Genomic DNA, 23,690 nt, shown 5'->3' with positions numbered 1-23,690 from the left:
CCCCCCCCCCCCCCCCCCCCCCCCGCAACTAGGTGGTCACAAAGCACCGAGCTATCTCCCTGTGCTATGCGGCTGCTTCCCACTAGCTATCTATTTTACGTTTGGTAGTGTATGTATGTCCATGCCACTCTCTCACTTTGTCACAGCTTACCCTTCCCCCTCCCCATGTCCTCAAGTGCATTCTCTAGTAGGTCTGTGTCTTTATTCCCATCTTACCCCTTAGGTTCTTCATGACATTTTTTGTTTTTTTCTTAGATTCCATATATATGTGTTAGCATACGGTATTTGTGCAAGCCTTTATTTCTGTTTGCTTTCTTTGACTCACATAGTCTTATGATTTTATAATAATTACTTATGGGAAAGTTAAGTAGCATAGTAAATATATCAAGTCCCAATTTTAGGGTTGCTTGACAGGGATTTTAACTATATTAAATGGTAAAGTAATATTAGTACAATGACTTTTCTATTTAGACCTTTAAAAATCCACGAGGTACAGGATCCTGTGAATGTGCCTTCATATGTTCTAGCTACTTTTTTGAAAGTAAAAGTAAATTTCTGGGACTAAAAGTTAGAAAACTTCAAGGTATAGATGCAGTTCTGGTATTGTTTTAATACCCAACTTCAATTATGTGGCTGGTACATTTTTTAATAACCTCTCTTTAACATATTGTTGAATTTATAATAAAGTACATTGATAGTAAAGTACATTGGAAATAGTATGCATTCTAGAAATATTACTTTGCACTTGGTTTCATTTTCACTTTAAAAAATGGTTGATCTTTAATGTGTTCTTTTCTTTTGATATGTAATATGCATAATTTTATTCATTTTATGAAAGCAAAGTCTTTAGTTTAACTTTCTTAAAACAATATCTTCATTTCCTCATTCTTATAACTTTTTTTTTCCTGTTTTAAAAAATTGAAGTATAGTTGATTTACAATATCATGTTAGTTTCAGGTTCTTGTAACTTTTTAATTCATTCCAGTGTAGAAAACTTATATTAAAGGACAAATGATAACAAATCTTTTATATAATCTGCTAGGCTCTAGGATTAAAGTAAATCTTTTGTCTTTCCTCCATGTTTGAAATGAAATATTTCTTCTATTTTTTAACTTTATTTTTCCTGGTTACCTTATGTGTTTTCAAGTTTAAGACCTGGCAAACACATAATGTGTTTTAGTTTTTCAAGGAAAGAGTCAGAGTTCTGTGTGCATGGGGACTAAGGTAATAAATAGGTTCTTTAGGGTACATGGGAAAACATTTCTGGCTGTCATACACTAGAGGGTTTGCTATATGCACAGATTTATTTGGTGATATATTGTGGTCAACAAGACTGGATTAAGTCATGGGCTTAGATGGTCTTGGCTTTACCACTAATTTATTTGACTTGAGGAAAATCATCTTCATCTGTTAAATCATTGGATCAGATGTTCTAAGGCATTTTTCAGTTGTGTGGTTTTATGACATTAAATTATTGTTTTTACTTCTTAACTACACAAGAAAGTTTTAAAACTCAATAATTTATTTGAATGGTAAATTATACATTATTAAAGAAATTGTTTCTTAAATATTTAGAGTATCCAATACAAAGTTGGATCTACAGAAGAAATCTGAAGCGCTTGAAAATATTAAGCAAATGCTTACCAAGCAAGAAGAAGAAAAAAAAGTCCTTAAACAAGAAATTGAAAATTTAAGTCAAGATGCAAAGATGCAGCACAAGGAATTGAATAACAAAGTTCACACAGCAGTAACAGAACTACAAAAAGTGAAGATGGAGAAAGAAACTCTAGTAGCAGAGCTTTCTGCAGCAAAAGAGAAATTATCAGAAGTTTCTGATTCTTTGAAGAACTCCAAAAGTGAATTTGAAAAGGAAAACCAGAAAGGAAAAGCTGCTATATTAGATTTGGTTAGTTGTTTATGTTTACTGTCTTAGGTAGAAGTGATTTTTATTTAAAATGTAGTGACTTTTCTGCTTAATTCACTGTTGACTTTTCACCCTGCATTTAAGTGATTTTAAGTGTTCTTAGAGCAAAGGAATTGGGATTACTTAACCTGAGAAAAAGATATTGGTGTTTGTGTGTGTAATTTTCCAATGGCCCAGAAAATTTTCAGCTGAGTATATAGTCTTTCTCTATTCTGGGTCTGGTGCTAGATTTGGGAAAGACTACAGCATGTTTGTCCTCAGGGACACTTCCACAGAGAATATAGCTACTAGTTGAAATGTTTTTCACTTGACTATAAAAAAAAAAAAGAAGACCAGAAAGATCTAAATGATTTTTAACTCTGGTGCTATAAGCTTTCTTAATTCTTTATTCAATTTTCTAAAACTCTAGATAATACCATGTCTTAGAGATACTGTAAAAAATAAACTATAGAGAAAAAAAATCTGAGTCTCAGGAAATGCGTAAAGAGGAATGTATTCTCAGAAATATTTTAACCCAGAATAACAGCAAAAGTAAAATTCTTTTGTTCTCAATATGAAGGTCAGTGAAAGTGTTGAGTACCATAAAACACATGATTTTTGTGTTGCTTTTATGTTCCTTTCTGTTTGGAGGAAACATCTTCTATCTGTACATCTTCCCACTTAAGTTATATGTGATTATTTCTGTTTGTTGTTTCAATACTTTAAAAAAATTTGCTTCCATTTTTTGAAGCCCATTATTCTACTTTTAAAATAGTATAAGTTAATTAATTCTGAGACATAAAAATGTGGTTTCCAAAGTATTCTAAAATCTTGTCTAAATATTATCTAAAGTATTTATTGTGACTATTGGTTGATAATAGAAACTCTTAGCCTTTTCCTCTCCCTCCCCATTTACTGCTATAATATTTGTCTGTTTTTATTATTGAAATGGATGATTTTGTCCCATCTTAAATCATCAGTGATTCTGGTTTATTTCCTTGTGTGGATCTTACTGAGATTGTAAACCAAAATTCTTAAATTCACTACAAATATTTTCTGCATAATGTAGTTTCCATTTTTTTAGGAGAAAACGTGCAAAGAATTAAAGCAACAACTTCAAGTACAGACAGAAAGCACGCATAAGGAACAGAATGAACTGAAAAAGTCACTTGAAAAAGAGAAGGAGGTAAGATTTTTTTTCTATAACAAAAAATACGTAAAGCATAATAAGGTCTTTATATTTTCAAAATACTTTCACAATACCTAAGTCAAAAGAAGGTTTTTTCATTTGTGTTCTACCTACTACTGAAAAGTTTCAAGCTAGTTTAATAAAAGGCCCAAAATAAAGGATTATAATTAATAAAGGTAGAAAATTGAGTCAACTAACTATAGAGTTATAATTAGATAATCTACATTAAGGAACATTACTATGGATAAAAAAAGTCTTAATAGATTTTCCATAGAAATGACATTTTAAGGGCTCTTTATTTCATGGACATTTATATTAATAGCATATTTGATAATGGTTGTATAACAATTCAGAGGTTTTTCTATGATTAATGCTTCTATTGTTCTCCATCAAAACCAACAAGCAAATGAGGAAATAAATGGGTATAATATATATTGTTATTCTCTGAAGACATACCTCTAGCAGCTAGAGTCCAGGCATGTAGCTTTCTAGAGATCAGATTTGATAAAGCAGCAAAACATGGTCCTGACAAGTCTTTAGTGTGATTGTGTTCTGGTTGTTGATTGAAAGAAGACGCCTGTGCTTTATATGCCAGCCATGTAAGTGGCAAAATTATGGAGGTTTAATACCCAAGCTGTGAATCCAGATTGTGCAAATTTATATCCTGACTGTGCCAGTTATTAGCTATGCTGTCTTGCCTTGCCATCTTAGGCAGATGACTTGATCTCTCTGTGCTCCAGTTTCCTCAGCAGTAAGATGGGGCTAATAGTAGAATCTGTGTCATAGGATTATTGCGAGAAATAAATGGGTTAATATATTTCAAAGTGCTCAGAATACCAGCTGTAACAAAATAAATGGTCAAATGTTAGCTATTACTTTATTATTGGTTATCATAACATAATCATTATTAACACTACCTGACTCCTGTTTTGCACAAAAATATTTTCCTTTGTATTGGAGATAAGCTGAAGCATCCATATATAGCACTGAAACTTTTTCAAAAGTAACTTTGAATGGTCAGATGCTCAAATTAGGTTCTTAATGAAATATGCATAAAATATGTAAACATGACTTTGGCTGGATGGGTGAGAGGTAGTGTAGTTCACCTTGGCCACAGAGGAACCTCAGTGTGACTTCTATATGATATCTAATTTTGAACAGAAATATATCCTAGTAAATTGTTAAAATAAGGTAGTAGCAAACTCTAAATGAGGGAACAATTGTGTGGTATAGTTTAGTGTCATCAGACAGATACTAAACATATTTGCCAAAAATTATCTTCGTTTTATCACAGTTAATATGAAGCTATCCTTTCTGATTCACTGTGGCCAACAGGCTCATTTAGCATTTTTTTAAAAAAATTATTTATTTTACTTTCTTTGGCCCCACTGTGCTGCTTGTAGGGATCTTAGTTTCCTGACCAGGGGTCAAACCCAGGCCTGGCAGTGAAAGCGCCGAGTCCTAACCACTGGACTGTCAGGGAATGCAGTTAGCATTTTGAGAATATTCAAAACAGTAGACATTTCAGCAATCTAAAGACTGATGTTGATTTTCCCTTTTTCTATGATTTAAGAGAACACTAATCTAGTTCATTTGCAAGCTGTATCCAAATGTATAAGTTAAAAAGGAAGGCAAGATTAAACAAATATTGAAGATTAATCCAGCATGTCATCCAGTAGTGAATGGTGTCAGTTATGAGAGCTCCATGAGGGTAGGGATTTTTCTTTTTGGTTTACTACTGATTATTTGTGGCCAATAGACTAAGTAGTTTCTACTTAGGTAGTGCTTGGCATGAATAGGTACTCAATAAATGTGTGTTGCATGGATAAATGAATGCTAAACAGGTTTTATTTTCTTTTAGACTTCTCATCAGCTGAAGCTGGAGCTCAGTTCAATGCAGGGACAAGTCATACAGGCCCAGAATAGTTTAACACAAAAGGAAAAAGAAGAACAACAACTTCAGAGTAACATAAATGAGCTAAAGCAATTGACTGAACAGAAGAAAAAGCAAATTGAAGCACTCCAAGGAGAGGTTAAAATTGCTGTTTCACAGAAGGTAGTGATATATTTGTTTACTTTTTATGGGAAGAAAAACTTTGCAGTTAAAATAACAATATGATAGTAACACAGATGAGTTACAACAAAGAAAATTTTACATATGCTCAAATTTTTTTCTAAGTTAAATGTATAAATGCACTTAATTATATGACTAAATATCTATGTCTGGATTTCCATTCACTATAACCATGTTGTTAGATAATTCTTATTTGAAATTCTAGCAGTAATCATTTGTCTGATAGGCATAAAACTACCTTTTTGTAAAATAAGATATAACTAACAATGTTAAGAGAATAATTTATACATTTCTAGTGTATTAGAAAATTTTATAGGAATTAAAAAATAAATTATCCTCATTAAGGGAATATAATCAAGAACAAAAATCACAAATTGAGATATATTTAAATATTCAGTAGTATAGGTTTCATATAGTTATAATTATTTGGTTTTTTAAGTTATAATGGTTTCCATTTCCAAACCTATCCTTATTTATTATTAAGCATCCATTCTTCATCCTTAAGTATGTTTTTTGTTTTTTTTTGGCGGTACGCGGGCCTCTAACTGTTGTGGCCTCTCCCGTTGCGGAGCAACAGGCTCTGGATGCGCAGGCTCAGCGGCCATGGCTCACAGGCGCAGCCGCTCCGCGGCATGTGGGATCCTCCCGGACTGGGGCACGAACCCGTGTCCCCTGCATAGGCAGGTGGACTCTCAACCACTGTGCCACTAGGGAAGCCCCTTAAGTATGTTTTAATACTTGTCCAGACTAAGAGTTGATAAAAGTGGATTGAACTTAATATTTGAACAAAATGAGGTTTTCTCCACTGTTGATGTATGCATATTAATTAGTTCATGGAGTAGAAAGATATAAGATCCCTAGTATGTAAAACAAGCAAAATATGTCATGTTATTAATAGTTGGCTTGTCACATTACTAGAGGAAAAAAAAAATTAACCCCACAAATACATATTTTATGTTGACCACTATTTTTATAACTATTATTATGGCCATTTTACAAAAGAGTAATTTTCTAATAACACAAACAAGAATAGACAAATTTGTCTATCCTTTTTTTGTGTGTGTTATATATAATCATACATCAGGATATAATTATCATAGTATGTATTTTGTTCTATGATTTGATATCTTGAGGTCATTTTTTCCCAAATCTATTAGCCTCATATTCAGGTTTTCCTTAGATCTTCATTTTTATAACAGTATGACTTAGTAAATTAAAAAAAAACCCAACAACTATTTTTAGCACATTTTCTTTTTTATTAACTTATTAATTATAGTAAGATTTCTTCCAGATTTATGATTAATATATATTGCCTATACTTTGCATGGCTTTACTAGATGACACCTTAAGGATTTTGAGATTCAGAGGAAATGTTCTTATTGGTAGTTGTCTTACTTGGGACTGTTAAAACAAAAATACCATAGACTTGGTGGTTTAAAAAATAAGCATTTATTTCTCACAGTTCTGGAGACTGGGAAGTTTAAGATAAAGGCACTGGCATATTGAGTGTCTGGTGAGGGCCCACTTTCTGGCTTGTGGACAGCTGTCTTCTTGCTGTATCCTTATATGCTGTATCCTTATATGACTGAGATTATCTCTTGTGTTTCTTCTTATAAGGGCACTAATCCCATTCACAAGGGCTCCACCCTCATGACCTCCCAAAGACTCCACATCCAAATACCATCACATTTGATCTAGGCTTCAACATGAATTTGGGGGGGGGTGTCACAAACATTCATAGCAGTAGTTCACTTGTGTCAGTGTATGAATGCTAGGAAAAGGAACACCTTTAACCTTGGGGAGGACAGCATTTTGGGGGAGTGTTGGGTAGATAGCCAGTCTCTGTAAATTAGACTTGGAATTTGGAGTACGTAGAGAATCACTGAAAGGCAAGAATTGTTTGGTTTTATTGAGGAGCAGTGTACCATGGAAAGAAGATAAATTTTAGAGGCAGGCAAATTTGAATTTAAATTCTGTGTGACACACATTAGGTTTATGGTCACAGGAAAGTGATCCATCTTTCTGGACTAAATAAAATAGGGTCATAGAGTTGTAAAGGTTGAGATAATTTGAAGCAATTATACTTCAATAAAGATCTATTAAAAAAAAGATTGCGATAATGTATTTAAAATACCTAGTACTGTGTGTGCCGAGTGCCATGTGGAAGCAAAATAGTTGTTGGATATTATGTATAAGTGTAGCAAACTATGATCTAAGAGTGTCATTTTGCCTGGTAAACCATACAGTGATGGTCTCTGGAAACTTTTCACTGGGCCACAGTGAAATAGGAAAAACAAGGATAAAGTTTAAATGGGTATAGATGTGTATGAGTACACACACACACAACGCACACACCCCATGTATATCTATATCTACGTTTATCTATCTATATGAAACACACATATACATACATTTTTAAAATGTGATTGTGATTGTTTGGAAGTCACAGGGAAATCCAGCAAGGCTATATAAGTCATCAGTTCCTGTACCAACCTTATTTGAAACCTAATGTGGGAATACAGAATGAATAGGATATGGCCCCTATTCTCAAGTAGCCTATAATTTAATGAGGAATCAGGTATGTAGGGAAAAAGAAAACTGTAGTAGAAAGGAGAATGAGAAAAATTCAAACTTAATGGAAATTTTGACTGGCTTTCTAGAGGAGCTAGCATTTGAACTGTGTCTTTGAAGACTATCCTAATTTTGAAAGATTAAAAAAAAGAGGAAATTAGATATTTCAAAGGAGAGGAAACAATATTAGCAAAGTTTGCGAAACTTAAAAAAAATGTCGTTATAGAAGATTTGCTATTGGAATACCTCGTAAGTGGAGAAGTGAGGGGAGATAAGGCTATAGAATTGGATGAAATCAGATCACAGTAGATGTTGTATAGTTGTTTCCACTTTAAATTTTTAATATTGGAAGACTAAAGGTAAAAATCTTTAGAAGGGAGAAATGTAGTCAGACCTGTTTTAGAGCAAAAACTGATAAGCTTGTGAAGGATAAATTGTAAATGATTGACCCTCCTGTATTCTCCTTTGGAACTTTGGGTTTACTTCTGTTAAACCCATTATCAAGTTGTTACACTGATCTTTTTATTTTTTTTATTTTCTTTTATTTAACTTAACCACTAATAGATTTGAATTCCTCAAAGTCAGAAAACTGTGTTTTCTAACAAATAAGCTATCAATGATTTTTTAAACAATGAATGAATGAATCAGCCTGTCATTTAGAGTAAGTAAAATGAAGGCCCAAATATGAACCCAGAGGGCAATTATGATCAGTGTTGAGACTTTGTAGAGGGCTTATCTGAGCCATAAAGGTGATTGAAGAGAAAGAAAACTAGATTTGTGGGGGGGAAAATGTTAAAGAAAAGAAGTAGTATTCGACCAAAAAAAAAAAAAAAAATGCAGTGTAGTCTTCAACATGAAAAACAATGTCCAGGAATTCTTCATTGTGAAGACTCTAAATTGGAGGTAATGTGGGATGTTATCAGATAATGTGTGTGGTGATGAGCCCCCTTTCCTCCATAGGCAGCTAGCACTACCTCCTGGCAATCTGCTTCCTAGCTCTCTTGAATCTGTCCCCTTTTCTTATTTCCCAACTGCCACAGTCTTAGTCTAGGCTATTTTTTTTCTCTTATGTGGACTATTATAAGAGTCTCTTAATGGATGTCCTGGGCTCTATTTGTCCACCTCCCATCTGTTTGTCATTTATTCATTCAAGAAATATTACTAGGCACCTATTCTGTGCCATGGACACAGTTCTAGGTGTTGGAGGTGTAGCTGTGAACAGACAAGGAACCTATTCTCATGGACTTAAACTTTCTTGGGGGGAAGAAACTTAAACAGGGTGATGTGAAAGACAGTGATGGGACAGAGCCCTACTAAAAGGTTGGGTGATCAAAGAAGCCCCTCTGAAGAGATTTGAGCTGATACATGAAATACAAGAGCTATCCATATAGTGGTCGGGGCGGGACAACTAGTGCAAAGATCTTAAGGCTAGAACAAGCTTGGTATTTTCTAAAAACGGAGACCAGTATAAGTTAAGTATAGTGGAGAGAGGAAGAGTAATATGCGATGAGTTCAGAGAAGTAGACAGGGGTAAAGGCATAAACATAGAAACTTGAAGATTATAAGATAACAGAGAATGATGTATTTTGTTCAAAGGATAATTAGAATCGATTAGGAGATTTTGAGCAGAGAATGGTGGGATCTGACTAAAGGGACATAAAGGAGCAAGCAGGAAAGGCATTGAAAAACTATTGCAGTAGTCTAGAAAGTACAAGATGATGGCATGAACTAAAGTGTTAGCAGTGGATGATTTGGGAATATCTTTTGTAAGCTGAGTCATCAGGACTTGCTGATAGGTTAGATGGTGAGAGATGATGGAAAGAGGAGTCTAGAATAATTCTAGGTTTGTGGCTTGTACAAGTGGATAGATGGCCATTGGATAGATGGCCATATTTACTGGGGGAAGTAGCATGTTTTTGAGGAGCAGGGTTGTTGTCAGGAATCAAGATTTCTACTTGAGATAGATATCTATCAATCACTCAAGTGAAGATGTCAGGGAGTACTTGGATATAATGAGCCCAGAGTTCAGGCAGAGGGGTTGGAGCTAGAGACATAAATTCAGGAGTCAATTGTAAATAAACAATATTTTTTAAAATACTTTTTTTTAAACTTAACAAGGATTTATTCACAGGAATACTTGTAAGTAGAGAAAAATAACAGAAAAGCTAAACAAATGAAGAGGATCCAAACCAACTTTCACTTTGTAGCTTTTTACTTGCACCCTGTGTGCATATATCTAGGGCACAGAGGGCCACCAACATATGCCAATACAGTGTAGGAACCCTGCATTATGTCCATTAACTTAAACATATCTTTAAGATCATGCTTTGAACAAAAAAAGAAAGCTTAGAAGGCAATATGTTGAGTGGGAATAAACATTGAAATATAGCAATCATGTCTTCAACTTCTACAATTATCTTTATGTGCCAACTAACACTTAGGCAGCCTCTTACAGATCTTTTACCATGTAATTTAAGTTTTAGAAGTTTTGATAAATCACTAGTAGTATATAGCCATGCAGAAAGCACATCACACTGACAGCACAGAGGCAAAGATTTTGCACAGATATATCTGCTTTCCACATTGTGCAGTTTACACACAATACAATATCAGTCTTATTCCTAACAGATCCTAAAAAGATTTCAAGGCCTAGCTGTAAACTACAGTACTTTATATCTATATTCTTAATAAAAATGGGTCTAGTTGGGATCTTCTAAATAGAGACTGTATATAGAATAAAAGAGGGCTAGAGACTGAACCCTGGGGTCACACAGTATTGAGAGATCAAACAAGAGAGGAGCTAGTAAAAGATTTTAAGATGGAATGACCAGTGAGGTAGGAGGAGAAACTAAAACACAAGATGTCCTGGAAACCAGGTTGAAGAATGTTTCTAGGAGGGGGCATCATCAACTGTTTGAAGGACTGCTGGGATGTTCAATGAGATGTGGACAAGGGCATGAATACTGGATTTTGGAACAAGGGGGTCGCTGATGACTTCAACAGCAGTTTCATTGAAGTGTATTTATTTTAAAAGCCAAGTGCTTTTTTTCATGCTATGCTTACATATATTTTATTTATGTCATAATTTGTGCATATCTCCTGAATCTTCTTAAAGACTGAAGGTTTAGAGTTTAGAGGAGTTGCACCTTTGCAACATTTTCTTCTCTTCTTCTGCCTTGATGTTAATAAAGATGACCTGTAGAAATTTCTTGTTATTCTTGAACTTCAAGGAGTAGAAACAGTATACTTCAACTTAGTAATGGCTTTTTAATTATTTCGTGTAGAAATTTCCCATAGTTCAACCTTAAATTATATCATCTTTTAAAGCATGCAGCACTGTATCTTCCATCAGAATGTAGTTGTTACTTTCAGTCTCCTGAGACCTTGGTACTTGGGATTCTCAGTGAAATTCTTTTTTCTTTATTTAATTGCTGTTTCATTTTTTGTCTTTTAAATTAGGACTTGTTGAATTTTGTAATTCTTTAATTTTGTAACTATAAGGTAAGTTACACTTTATTAAAGTAGAATTTTAGGGCATAACTACAATTCAGTTTGTTCTTAGGAATCTTAGTTGTGTGGATTTCATTCTATATTTGTAACTGGTTTTTGGTATGCATACTGTTTTAAATAACTATTGTATGTTTCAGACAGAACTTGAGAATAAACTACAGCAGCAGTCAACACAAGCAGCACAGGAACTTGCAGCAGAGAAACAGAAAATATCAGTGTTACAAAATACCTATGAAAAAAGTCAGGAAAGTCTAAAACAGCTTCAGTCTGATTTCTATGGGAAGGAATCTGAACTTCTTGCCACAAGGCAAGATCTTAAGGTATAGTGAACTATACTATTATATCATAAAAACCAGTAAGTTGTTTATAGACATTCATTAAATGATTGATTTGAACCCAAATGGGCACAGGAATGTTAGTATTTGTGGAATACCATGCTTCTTTTCTGTTGAATTATTATATTTGGAGAAACATGCTTTTTAAATTGTTTTATATAACAAAATATATATGTAAATACAGGCATTTAAAAATAACATCTTTAATAGAAATAATTTGGAAATTGTTAATTGCTACATTGGTTTATCTAAGGACTTTGCTGCCTTTATGTAAAAAAAAATAACTTTTAAAACGGACTGCTGTTAAAAAAATCTAAGGAGTTTTTTATTTTTTTATTTTTTTGCGGTATGCGGGCCTCCCACTGCTGTGGCGTCTCGCATTGCGGAGCACAGGCTCCGGACGCGCAGGCTCAGCGGCCATGGCTCACGGGCCCAGCCGCTCCGCAGCATGTGGGATCTTCCCGGACCGGGGCACGGACCCGCGTCCCTTGCATCGGCAGGCGGACTCTCAACTGCTGCGCCACCAGGGAAGCCCTAAAAAAAAATCTAAGGAGTTTTCAATGTAAACCACTTGTGAAAATGCAAGCAATTTTACTGTTGCTTGTCAAGCAATATTAACTTCAGTTTTATATATTAGTCAACTTCCCAAGACTACTGGAATGCATAATGATTAAAATTAGATTACAGCTCAAAGTAAACTTAACCTTAATTATCTAAACATATATGGATATTCTGTCCTTGGCAATACTGTTTGATTAAAGTATCATTTTTACTAAAATGAAGGCTATGGAAAAAGGGTAAACAATTTTTATGTAGCATTAAGGTATCAATTCTCTAAGTGAAATGGAACATTTGTATTCTCTCGCAGAAGAGTTAGACATTTCTCTTCTTTTTTTTTTTTGCGGTATGTGGGTCTCTCACTGTTGTGGCCTCTCCCGTTGCGGAGCACAGGCTCTGGACACGCAGGCTCAGCGGCCATGGCTCCCGGGCCCAGCCGCTCCGCGGCACGTGGGATCCTCCCGGACTGGGGCACGAACCTGTGTCCCCTGCGTTGGCAGGCGGACTCTCAACCACTGTGCCACCAGGGAAGCCCCAGCCATTTCTCTTTTTTTGTCATAGTGAAATAGTATGCTTTTTGATTCTTTCCTATGTTTGGATATTTGTTTCTTAATTTAAAATGCCTTATTGAAAAGTTCTGTTGAAAATCACGGAATATTTTTATATATAATATACATAAATATGCTATGTCACTTTATTCATAGGCTGCTATAGGGAAGGCTTTATGAAGGAGGTAGGACTTGGCCAGGTCCTGAAGGATATAAGAATTTGAATACACAGAGAGTCCTGAGAAAGATCAGTTCACTCAGGGGCACATTTGAGAAAAGGTGCAGCAGTGGGAACCAGCAAAGCCAGGAGGCAGTCACCATAATTGTCTTGCTAGAGTGCTGCTTTGTGTTTGGAAGTTAAAGTTAAAAAGGTTGGGATCAAACTGTGAGGTATCTTAGATGCCTAGCAAGGACGACTGACTGGACTTTATATTGGGTTGCGGGGGGGATGAAGAGTCTAAGCAGAGGAATAAAATGAAGAAGGTAACAACCTGGAACTGGTTTATAGATAGCAGCTTGGTTTGGATCTGGCGTAAACTAGTGCTGGGGAGATTAGTTAAGAGGCTATCTCCCTTCCTTCCTCCATAAACTCCAGTAATCTAGCTGTGAGCTGATTAGAACTGGAGTTAAAGAGGATGGAACAGAAGAGATTAATGGGAGAGAGAATATGAAACAAAAGGGCTGAATAACGTACAGGGTGCAAGGAAGTGAAGGAATCAGTGGTGACTAATGATCTGACAAAGAAACAGGAGACTGGGTAAAAGAATTTTCATAGGGCCAACAGTAGATATTATATATATATAAAGTTCACAATTAGCAAGAGTTCTTTAAAAAAATTACCACCTGACATTTAGAAAGTGTCTTACTTGCTATATTCTCTAAGTAGCTTTAAATTATTATTAGTTTTCCTTTACAATACTGTTGCAAGTCAGGGAGGGTTTGTGGAAGAGTTTGGACTTTATCCTAAAGGCAGGAGGGAACCACTGAAAGGATGTGCTCGGATTTGTATTTTAGGCCAATAACTGGCTGCAGGAGAAGGAATGGATTGTAGGGGAACGTGGCTGAATGTTGGGATGAGAGAGGAGACTTTGTGGTAGTCCAAGTGTGGATGGTGACAGCTCGGGCTGGTAGTAGTAAGGATGCAGAATGTGCATGAATTCAAAGGACATTGAAGTGATAGAGAAGATGAAACCTAATGACTGAGTAGAAGTTCTGTAGAAATCACGTTTTTTCTTCATATGGATGTATAATTTACCCAAGAGCATAACACAGTAATAAGACTTAGATCTTCTAAATCAGTATTTTTTTCATTAAGCCAACAATTATTTTTATTATGCCCGAAAGCTACATCATGTTCTAATTTTATACACAAAAGAAAAATTCAAATGTAAACATGGGCAAGAAGAGAAAGACAGAGGGATAAGGCTGTTGTGGAGTTTAACAACTGTTGAGAGGCCGTGGATAGACTCTCTTCAAAGCTTCCTTTTGCAGATGAAACTGAGGCCCTGCTTGGTTAGTGACAGGCCTAGTGTTTGCACAATAACAGAACGATGATTGGATCTCAGTTCTTCTGATTCATAGCCCTTTTTTAAAAAAAAATAATTAATTAATTTGGCTGCGTTGGGTCATCGTTGCTGTGCGTGGGCTTTTCTCTAGTGGTGAGCGGGCGTACTCTTCCTTGCGATGCGTGGGCTTCTCATTGCGGTGGCTTCTCTTGTTGCGGTGGCTTCTCTTGTTGCGGAGCATGGGCTCTAGGCGCTTGGGCTTCAGTAGTTGTGGCACACAGGCTCGGCAGTTGTGGCTCTCAGTCTCTAGAGCACAGGCTCAGTAGTTGTGGTGCACGGGCTTAGTTGCTCTGCAGCATGTGGGATCTTCCTGGACCAGGGCTCGAACCCATGTCATCTGCATTGGCAGGTGGATTCTTAACCAGTATGCCACTGGGGAAGACCAGTAGCCCTTTATTGTTTTACCATCATTTCACTAGAATTTTTTTTATAAAATAGGATATTGACAAATATAAAATAGGATATTGAAGTTTTTAATAAAATAGGATATTGACAAATTTTTATAAAATAGGATATTGACAAAATATCCTATTTTATTTTTTTATGAAATAGGATATTTGGAAGTTAATCCTTCCAAAATGACAGGTATCTGAACTACTTAATTTTTTAAAAAAGAAAGAAATTCCTAGGAAAGTTCAAGTAATATTTATAATAGGCCAGAATAATGGATCAGCCATTCTTTTGCTTCAGTGATTATTATATGACCTTAGGTATAAGAGAGAAAGGGAGACGTTCAGAACCTTGTAACATGACACCTAAGTCAAGGCTGCCATCTGTGGGCTGATGGTGTATACCAAGACACCAGTAGAACGGAAGACCGGCTGGCTTGATCTATGCCTTTAGCCCCATCTGCTGGATTATTTATGAAATACTGAAATTTGTTGACTGGATATTTCAAACTGGCTATGCTGTGTGCTATTCTTTGTTTTCCAGGAAAGGTAAAAGTGGCGTTTAACTGTAAATTTTGCACCCTCAGTGAAGTGAAAATTCTAGGATAAAAAGTTTAGAATTAAATGTAAATCTTCTTAGCCTAGTACTGTTCTTTATGTCATTTCATCAAACGTCAAGAAAAAGTAATAACTAAAAATTTTAAAGTTTTATTTTGAAAGAGAAAAGGGAAAAATTGAACAGACCCCCCCCCCCAAAAACCCACCAATAGCTACCACAGAACAGTGTAGAAAATCTTTTTTTTTTTGCTACATTACTATAATGTGATTGGAGTATTCAGGATCAGGGTTGGTACTTGATCTACTCAGGGATTTGCTTATTCCAGTGGCAGTGGGTGGCTTAAAGATAGCCCCAGTAAACCATCTAATGGAAGAGGGAGTTCTCCAAGGGAGAAGATGCTGAGCAGATGAAAATAATATAGTCTGAAGCAAGAAAGATAAAAGGAAAATTTGAAACGGCAGTATACTGCTGAATGACATAGATTGAATATTCAGAGGCAAGGTAGAACATGTCTTGGCTCAGAAAATAGTGCATATTTTGAACTTGACTTTAAAGATTTAGTCACTAGGATTTTGTGAGTTCAGAATTTTATAGGCTGTTATTTAAACCATGGACTTTGGAATTCTGTGGTTAGAGATTGGGGGTATTCTTGCTTTTAGGCTCTAGCAAGTGTGTTGGTATTCTTTAGCATTAGATCAGGACCTCTGTTACCGAATTACAATTGCTATAGACAGCATGGGCTAGGCTTTGTCAAATTTTATTCTTTTTCTCTGAAATCACACTCACCTTTTGTGATACTTAGGTCAGTTCCAACATGCCCACAAAGCCTTCTTTAAACATTCCACAGAGAATACACTCACACTCGTTTTTCTGTGCATTTGGCACATAGCAAATGCTCTAATACCCTGTACAACTTCCATTTTATACCCTGGTTCTGTTTTCCAGGCTATATGGTCAGCTTCTTTAAGTCCAGGACCATCTTTTACCCTCCTGTCTACCTTAGTAGTATACTCAATTAAAGCTTAGCTGCTTGATTAGTAAAGGACTAGATGACTTTAAGTCTTTTCCAAAAAGGAAGTCTTACAGTTTTTAGTGTTCCACTGGAAACTATTGAAAATGGAAATTTGGTTTATATCAGAAAAGACTTCTGAACTGGGTTATTTGTAAGGAATAATCTCTTTCAGGAAGCTTAAGTAAAGCCCTTTAAATAAGGTTTTATTTTTCATCGATTCTTTATCAAATGCTTACTGTAGCCAAGCCTAGATAGCAGTGATTCCTCCTGAATTGTATCTTCTGCCTTTTTTTTCAAAGAAACTGTATCTCCAGAATAAGAAAGATAAACTTCTTCTAGATGGTGGAAGAGCATCTTAGAGTTATTTCCCTTAGCAGCTGAGTGGCAAGGTTCCTGCCATTTTCCATTCCCCACCTGTTACCATATCCACCTCCAAATCAAAACCTAATGAGTCACAAAGTTGCTCTTTCCCCCAGCTTCAGCTTCTTGAAATATTTGGGCCTTCGAACAGTTAGTAACTATGGACTGTGTTAACTGACAGCGCTACTTCTACCACACAGATGAGAAGTTAAGAGGATGGGGGTGATGGCCTTGTTAGAAGTAGAGCCTCAGATGTCTGGTTGACTTTACTTTTAGTTCACTTAATCAGGTTGGCAGATTTGAAATACATTTTTTCCCCCAAGACAAAAACCCCTTTCTGTTTATTAAATAAACCTTTTAGCATGTCAAGGGCCATCATAGATCCTACAAAACATGTATGCATATATAATGTCACTTGTAACTATCTCTTTTTAAATTGCTTTCTTCCCATGTCTCCCCATATCTTCTCATTATGTATATGTTCTCTGAGTGTGTTTGATATGGTTCCTACTTATTTGATATTCTTCGTATCACTTAGCTAGTAAATACAGCTTATTTCTAGAAGCTTTGAAATTGCTTCAGTTTTATTAAATATTTTATACTTGCCTATGGAAAATACAAGTATTTTGCATAGGCAAGAGAGTTAGTTATCTAGCATTCTTTCTCTTTTACATCATCTTACTGAAGGGCATAACATACTATCTTTTTTTTTAAATTTAACTTTTTTAACATCTTTATTGGAGTATAATTGCTTTACAATGTTGTGTTAGTTTCTGCTGTATAACAAAGTGAATCAGCTACACATATACATACATCCCCATATCTCCTCCCTCTTGCGTCTCCCTCCCACCCTCCCTATCCCACCCCTCTAGGTGGTCACAAAGCACCGACCTGATCTCCCTGTGCTATGTGGCTGCTTCCCACTAGCTATCTGTTTTACATTTGGTAGGTGTATATATGTCACTGCCACTCTCTCACTTCGTCCCAGCTTACCCTTCCCCCTCCCCGTGTCCTCAAGTCCGTTCTCTACATCTGAGTCTTTATTCCTGTTCTGCCCCTAGGTTCATCAGAACTATTTTTTTAGATGCCATATATATGTGTTAGCATATGGTATTTATTCTCTTTTTGACTTCACTTTGTATGACAGACTCTAGGTCCATCCACCTCACTACAAATAACTCAATTTTGTTTCTTTTTATGGCTGAGTAATATTCCATTGTATATATGTGCCACATCTTCTTTATCCATTCATCTGTCGATGGACACTTAGGTTGCTTCCATGTTCTGGCTATTCTAAACAGTCTTGCAATGAACATTGTGGTACATGTCTCTTTTTGAATTATGGTTTTCTCAGGGTATATGCCCAGTAGTGGGATTGCTGGGTCATATGGTAGTTCTATTTGTAGTTTTTTAAGGAACCTCCATACTGTTCTCCATAGTGGCTGTATCAATTTACATTCCCACCAACAGTGCAAGGGGGTTCCCTTTTCTCCACACCCTCTCCAGCATTTTATTGTTTGTAGATTTTATGATGATGGCCATTCTGACTGGTGTGAGGTGATACCTCATTGTGGTTTTGATTTGCATTTCTCTAATGATTAGTGGTGTTGAGCATCCTTTCATGTGTTTAATTGGCAATCTGTATATCTTTGGAGAAATGTCTCTTTAGGTCTTCTGCCCATTTACTATCTTTTTAAAGTATATTACTTTCCACTATGCTATGCATAACGTACGTATAACTGTTAACTATTATGTTTCTGTTGAAATTTGCCAAAAAATGACATAATAATTTGGGGAAATTGTTTTTATAAGTCTATAGAAGAGAAGCTTTCTCTAGCACAGGAGGACTTGATTTCAAATAGAAATCAAATTGGAAACCAAAATAAATTGATTCAAGAACTGAAGACCACCAAGGCTACTTTGGAGCAAGATTTAGCAAAGAAAGAACAGCAATTGAAGGAGCAGAGTAAAGCACTACAGGATATACAGAAAGAAAAGGTATTTTATTTTCTGACTAAATCTAGAATCTTAGTATTTAAAATTAAGAACCAGCTTTTTCTAAAGGTAAGTAGGGGTGTATTTTATATAAATGATGCTAAGTTATAAAGTTGAAAGCATTGTGTTATGACTAGTATGTTTAAAGATCAGTTAAAATTTTATATGAGAAATTCAAATTCTAGGAAACATTTTTTGGTTTCATAATTGAAATTTTATATTTCCATCAGCTGATATTATTCTGAAGTGTACAGTTCCTGAAGTTCTTGGTGTATTTTATTTGTGCAGTTCCTGAATTATGTGTTTTTTTATTTTTTGCTGCACCGTGTGGCTTGTGGGATCTTACTGCTCTGACCAAGGATCAAACCCAGGCCCTTGTCAGTGAGAGTGCGGAGTTCTAACCACTGGACCGCCAGGGAATTACCTCTGAATTATTTTTAAAAATTGGTGGATGTTTTTGTAGCGATGGCGCTGGTGAGGCTGGCATGAAATTTATGATTTGTGCCTCAAGGTTAGAAAATTCTGACAGAACTATAGTTTAGAGGCCTTTAATTACAAGGGTTTTAGATCAGGCAGATCTTGTTTTAGTTATATGGTTCTACTTTTAATAGCTTATTTAACTGCTCTAAGTCTTTGCTCCTTTACCTATAAAATGATTAAAAAGAGCTACCTGGCATAGAGATTAGATAATGTACACTCCTCCTCCCTAGGCGCCCTATATAAAGATAGTGATGATGATAATAAGCATAAGATGGTAGTTTTAGCTAAACTTTAGCCAGGCACTATTAATTTTAATAGTTACTGTAACTATTTAATCCTTATAACGATCTTATTGTTCATATTGTATAAATAAGGACACAGAGGCAAGAGAAGGTAAATAATTTGCTCAAGTTAACTAAGGTGGAAGGGGCAGAGAGAGTCATAAATAGTAGCAGTCATTTTTGTTATATTACTTTTAATTTAAAACTTTAATAAATCTTTTCTATAGTCACTGAAAGAAAAAGAACTAGTAAATGAAAAATGTAAATTGGCAGAGATAGAGGAAATTAAGTGTAGACAAGAAAAAGAAATTGCTAAATTGAGTGAAGAACTCAAGTCTCACAAGCAAGAAAGCATAAAGGTATGTGAAGATAATCATTGTTTTTCCTTTTGTATTGTATTAGTGTTGTTAAAAATATTTGTGTATACATATTTATTTAATTTATTTATTTTAGGACATACTATGTGCCAGGCACATTGTTTTGCTGTTTTTTGACAAATACTCTCGCTCTCACAGTGCTCGTGTTGCATAATATCTATACACATATTGAAACTATGTTACCTTTGTTTTCAAATTACTTAATAAAGCAGAGTAACCCTAAAAGTTTAGATTTTATTGAGGTGATAATCGACAGAGCTATCCATTATGCTTACAGATAGTAAACTTCAAAATATGTAAGAGTTTAGAATTAAGATTTTAAGGGATTTTTTTAAATCGTTTTTCTTCCTAAAATCCTTTAATAATCTGTTGTTTAGAACATTTTTCCTATCATTAGCATGACTGGCATGCCACCTGAAAAAATTAACTGCTTATAATTTGCTTTGTAAAGTGTTTGTAAAATGTCATTTTCTTAGAGAAAGGTTGGATTTTCCCTTGAGTGCTCTCATAATACCTCTTATGTCTATCAGTATACTTGCCATTTTGCTTTATAATTACTTACCTCTTTATGTCATTATGTTCTTCCAGACTGTGACTTCCTTAAAGCAGGGACTGTATATAATTCATCTTTATATATATATTCCTAGAACCTGACACAGTGTGTGATGCCTAAATGTTGAACCAATAAATGCCTCCTAAATGAAGAAAGGGAAAATAAGGGGTAGAAAATTCTCACATAATTTAATCAAAACATATGCATGCAAAGCATCACTTGAATTTAAATGATTGTTGAGCAGGAAGTACATAATATTTCACCTTTTTAATCAACTGTTTGAAATACTGAACTTTAAGACTCTTGTAAGAGGCTAAAACTCTTTGTTTATATTGTAATAAGTTGCATAAATTTCAGCTACATTTTTTTTTTTTTACCATAAAGGATGACTTATTTTGGCCTTTCTCATAGGAGGTAACAAATCTCAAGGATGCCAAACAGCTTTTGATTCAGCAGAAATTAGAGCTTCAAGGGAAAGTAGATTCCCTAAAGGCAACCCTTGAACAGGAGAAGAAAGCCCAGCAAATGCTAAAAGAGCAGATGAAAAAGGAAGAAGATGAGCTGAAGAAAGAATTTATGGAGAAGGAAGCTAAACTGGTAAGTTAGTGGTGGGAGGTGTGTTTTTTAATTGATTTTGTAAATTAATCCAGTTAGAGAGGATTTTTCTACTTAAAAATTATGATTCAAATGCTCACCTAACATTTAATTTTTGATTTAAGACAAGAGATCTGATTTGTCTAAATAGCTGACATGTGATTGGAAATATTTTATTCTGTGATTATATTTTGGTTTATATAAGTGAAAATTCAATAAAACATGATGGGGGGGCACTTTTAGTGCCAGAAAAACAAACAAACCTATAACTATGTAGATTGAGGTAAATGGCATGAATGCTAATCATGTTAAACTCATTTGTTTGTTCAAACTGAATGTTGATAAGGGGGAACGAACGGAAACTTCAGTTTGGAATTACAATGACCAAAGTCTACTTTTCCTTCCCTAACTTGTGCATGCCAAATGGGAAGCATCTGGCTTTCCTCTGTTGAATTAAGTCCAGATAGCCCCAGATAAATTGACTGCTGAATGTTTTCGTTGAAGAACTGCAATTTCAAGTTCACACAGTGATTTGAAGTACTGTTTTTTTGGCAGGTTGATAGAGACAAAAGGATGCATTTGGAATTTGAGGCATAAGAAAATGCTAGCTCTATCTCCAGGGCACCTTGCTATCCCTAACTATGTGTTCTTCCCCTGTTCTAGTGGAAAAAAGGAAAATCTCAAATTGCTTTACTTTAGTTTGATCTTATAAGAGGCTTGCTGACCACCATTTCAGTGTTATGACCACTGTCAGTTCAAATTACACAGATGTTTGTGGAATCAGTTTTATCAGTGCCTTCTTCCCTGAAGAAGTAATATTATTTATGTTGCCAATATTTAAAGTTCAACAACTAACTTAAATTTTGCACTACTTTTGTAATAGGTTTTTTACCCACTGTTTTTCCTTTTCTCAGCTTTCCGAAATAAAAGGAAAAGAAGTAGGAATGAAGCAGCATGAAGAAAATGAGACTAAACTTACCATGCAGATTACAGCATTAAATGAAAACTTGGGCACCATAAAGAAGGAGTGGCAGTCCAGTCAACGGAGAGTCAGTGAGCTTGAGAAACAGACGGACGACTTACGGGGTGAAATTGCGGTATTGGAAGCAACGGTTCAAAATAATCAAGATGAAAGGAGGGCACTACTAGAAAGGTGGTTGATGTCTAGTAAAATTAGTTTATTTCCATGCTAAGTGATAAAAAGGTTGTTGTATTCCACATTTAAAAAAATAGAAGTCTTGAGAAAAGTGCTCCTGCAGGCATTTAAGTAGCCATTTAAAAATTAACCCTTATAACAGAGTTGAAATTAATGTATTATGTTTCAAGTTACTAAAGTAGTTCATTATCTGTGTTCAGAGAGGGTCTTTAATGATTTTTTAAAAATGAATTGTTTTTGCAATCTATTTCAGGTGTCTTAAAGGAGAAGGTGAAATAGAAAAGCTTCAAACCAAAGTACTAGAATTGCAAAGAAAGCTGGATAATACAACTGCAGCAGTGCAGGAACTGGGCAGAGAGAATCAGTCCCTTCAAGTGAGTCACCTGGTGTATGAGGCAGTTTTTTAGTCTAGAATTTACCTCTTAGTGAAAAGCATATTGTCAGCATTTAAAAAAAATCTCATATTTAATAATACTTTTGAATGGCTACTGCCTGTGTAGCAGTATTGCAGGTGTTACAGGTAATTAAATATAAGATTTAAAGAACTTATCTGAGACCCCAATGATTAGAGAGCCACATCATTCATGAATTGTCATTATTGGGACGAGCACAAAGGAATGAATGAGTTACTATGTGATAAAGAAGTGATCTGAGCATATGCTCAGAGTTCCAAGGAAGGATTGATCCTTAGGGTTAGAATGAATGGGAAATCACCAAAGGTTAGAAATTACCAATGCCTCTGAGGTATAAAACTTGCTTTGCTTTGCTTTATTTATTTATTTATCTATTTATGTATTTATTTATTGTCATTCAGACTTAATTATGTAACAACTTTTGATAATGGAAGTTGACCAAAGTATTTCTGATTTTTAAAATTTTATCCATTTTAAAACTTGGCCACCAACTTAGAAATTATCAATCATTCTTTACAGCACTGAACATTATAATGTATTTTTTTTTGAATAGATCAAACATACACAAGCGTTGAATAGAAAGTGGGCTGAAGACAATGAAGTACAAAACTGTATGGCCTGTGGGAAAGGCTTTTCAGTAACCGTGAGACGGGTAAATGGTTTTGTTATATTGCTATGGTTCTTGATTTTATTTCTCAGTGACAATGTTTTAACCATCGAAATTGTCCTGCATTTGACAGATTTTAAAAGTTTTGCCATTTATTAACTTTAATTTACAACTACATAGCATTAAGTTTCATGAAATCTTGTTTCTGGTTAGTGTATGTGTCTCAATTTTAGTTTTAAATTCAGTTATTACCTTCCTACTGAGTTACTCTCTTGGATAATCATTTTCTGAACCAGTGCATCAGTATTAAACTCATGTTTTAGTCATCATAGGGTTCTCTTAAAGGAAAAAAAGCAGAGATAAAAAAATCACTTTAGGTCTTCCCTGGTGGCACAGTGGTTGAGAGTCCGCCTGCCAATGCAGGGGACACGGGTTCATGCCCCGGTCCGGGACGATCCCACATGCCGTGGAGCGGCTGGGCCCATGAGCCATGGCCGCTGAGCCTGCGCATCCGGAGCCTGTGCTCCGCAATGGGAGAGGCTACAACAGTGAGAGGCCCACATACTGCAAAAAAAAAAAAAAAAAAAAAAATCATTTTAAATAATGCCATTATGTGATGTTTCAAGTTTATATTCCTATTGAAGAAATTATGCCTGAAACA

At 35.2% G+C, this 23,690-nt stretch overlaps 1 protein-coding gene across 3 annotated transcripts in view; it reads left to right on the top strand.

The window, feature by feature from the left end:
• Window positions 1-23,690, top strand: part of EEA1 (early endosome antigen 1) — a 139,595-nt gene that overhangs the window by 112,048 nt on the left and 3,857 nt on the right. For all 3 annotated transcript variants that reach the window (XM_029204740.1, XM_029204738.1, XM_029204739.1), the window contains 10 exons: window positions 1,576-1,906; window positions 2,988-3,089; window positions 4,954-5,148; window positions 11,385-11,567; window positions 18,386-18,571; window positions 19,557-19,688; window positions 20,671-20,856; window positions 21,768-22,006; window positions 22,263-22,383; window positions 22,976-23,074. In XM_029204740.1, the coding sequence (XP_029060573.1) occupies window positions 1,576-1,906; window positions 2,988-3,089; window positions 4,954-5,148; window positions 11,385-11,567; window positions 18,386-18,571; window positions 19,557-19,688; window positions 20,671-20,856; window positions 21,768-22,006; window positions 22,263-22,383; window positions 22,976-23,074 (1,774 nt within the window). The remainder of the gene's footprint in view (window positions 1-1,575; window positions 1,907-2,987; window positions 3,090-4,953; window positions 5,149-11,384; window positions 11,568-18,385; window positions 18,572-19,556; window positions 19,689-20,670; window positions 20,857-21,767; window positions 22,007-22,262; window positions 22,384-22,975; window positions 23,075-23,690) is intronic.

The sequence above is a fragment of the Monodon monoceros genome, unplaced genomic scaffold, assembly GCF_005190385.1.
Source record: "Monodon monoceros isolate NGI ecotype Baffin Bay Population unplaced genomic scaffold, NGI_Narwhal_1 Super_Scaffold_6, whole genome shotgun sequence".
Lineage (NCBI taxonomy): Eukaryota > Metazoa > Chordata > Mammalia > Artiodactyla > Monodontidae > Monodon > Monodon monoceros.
The sequence above is the reverse complement of the archived record's forward strand: the minus strand, read 5'-3'. Positions and strand labels throughout refer to the sequence as shown.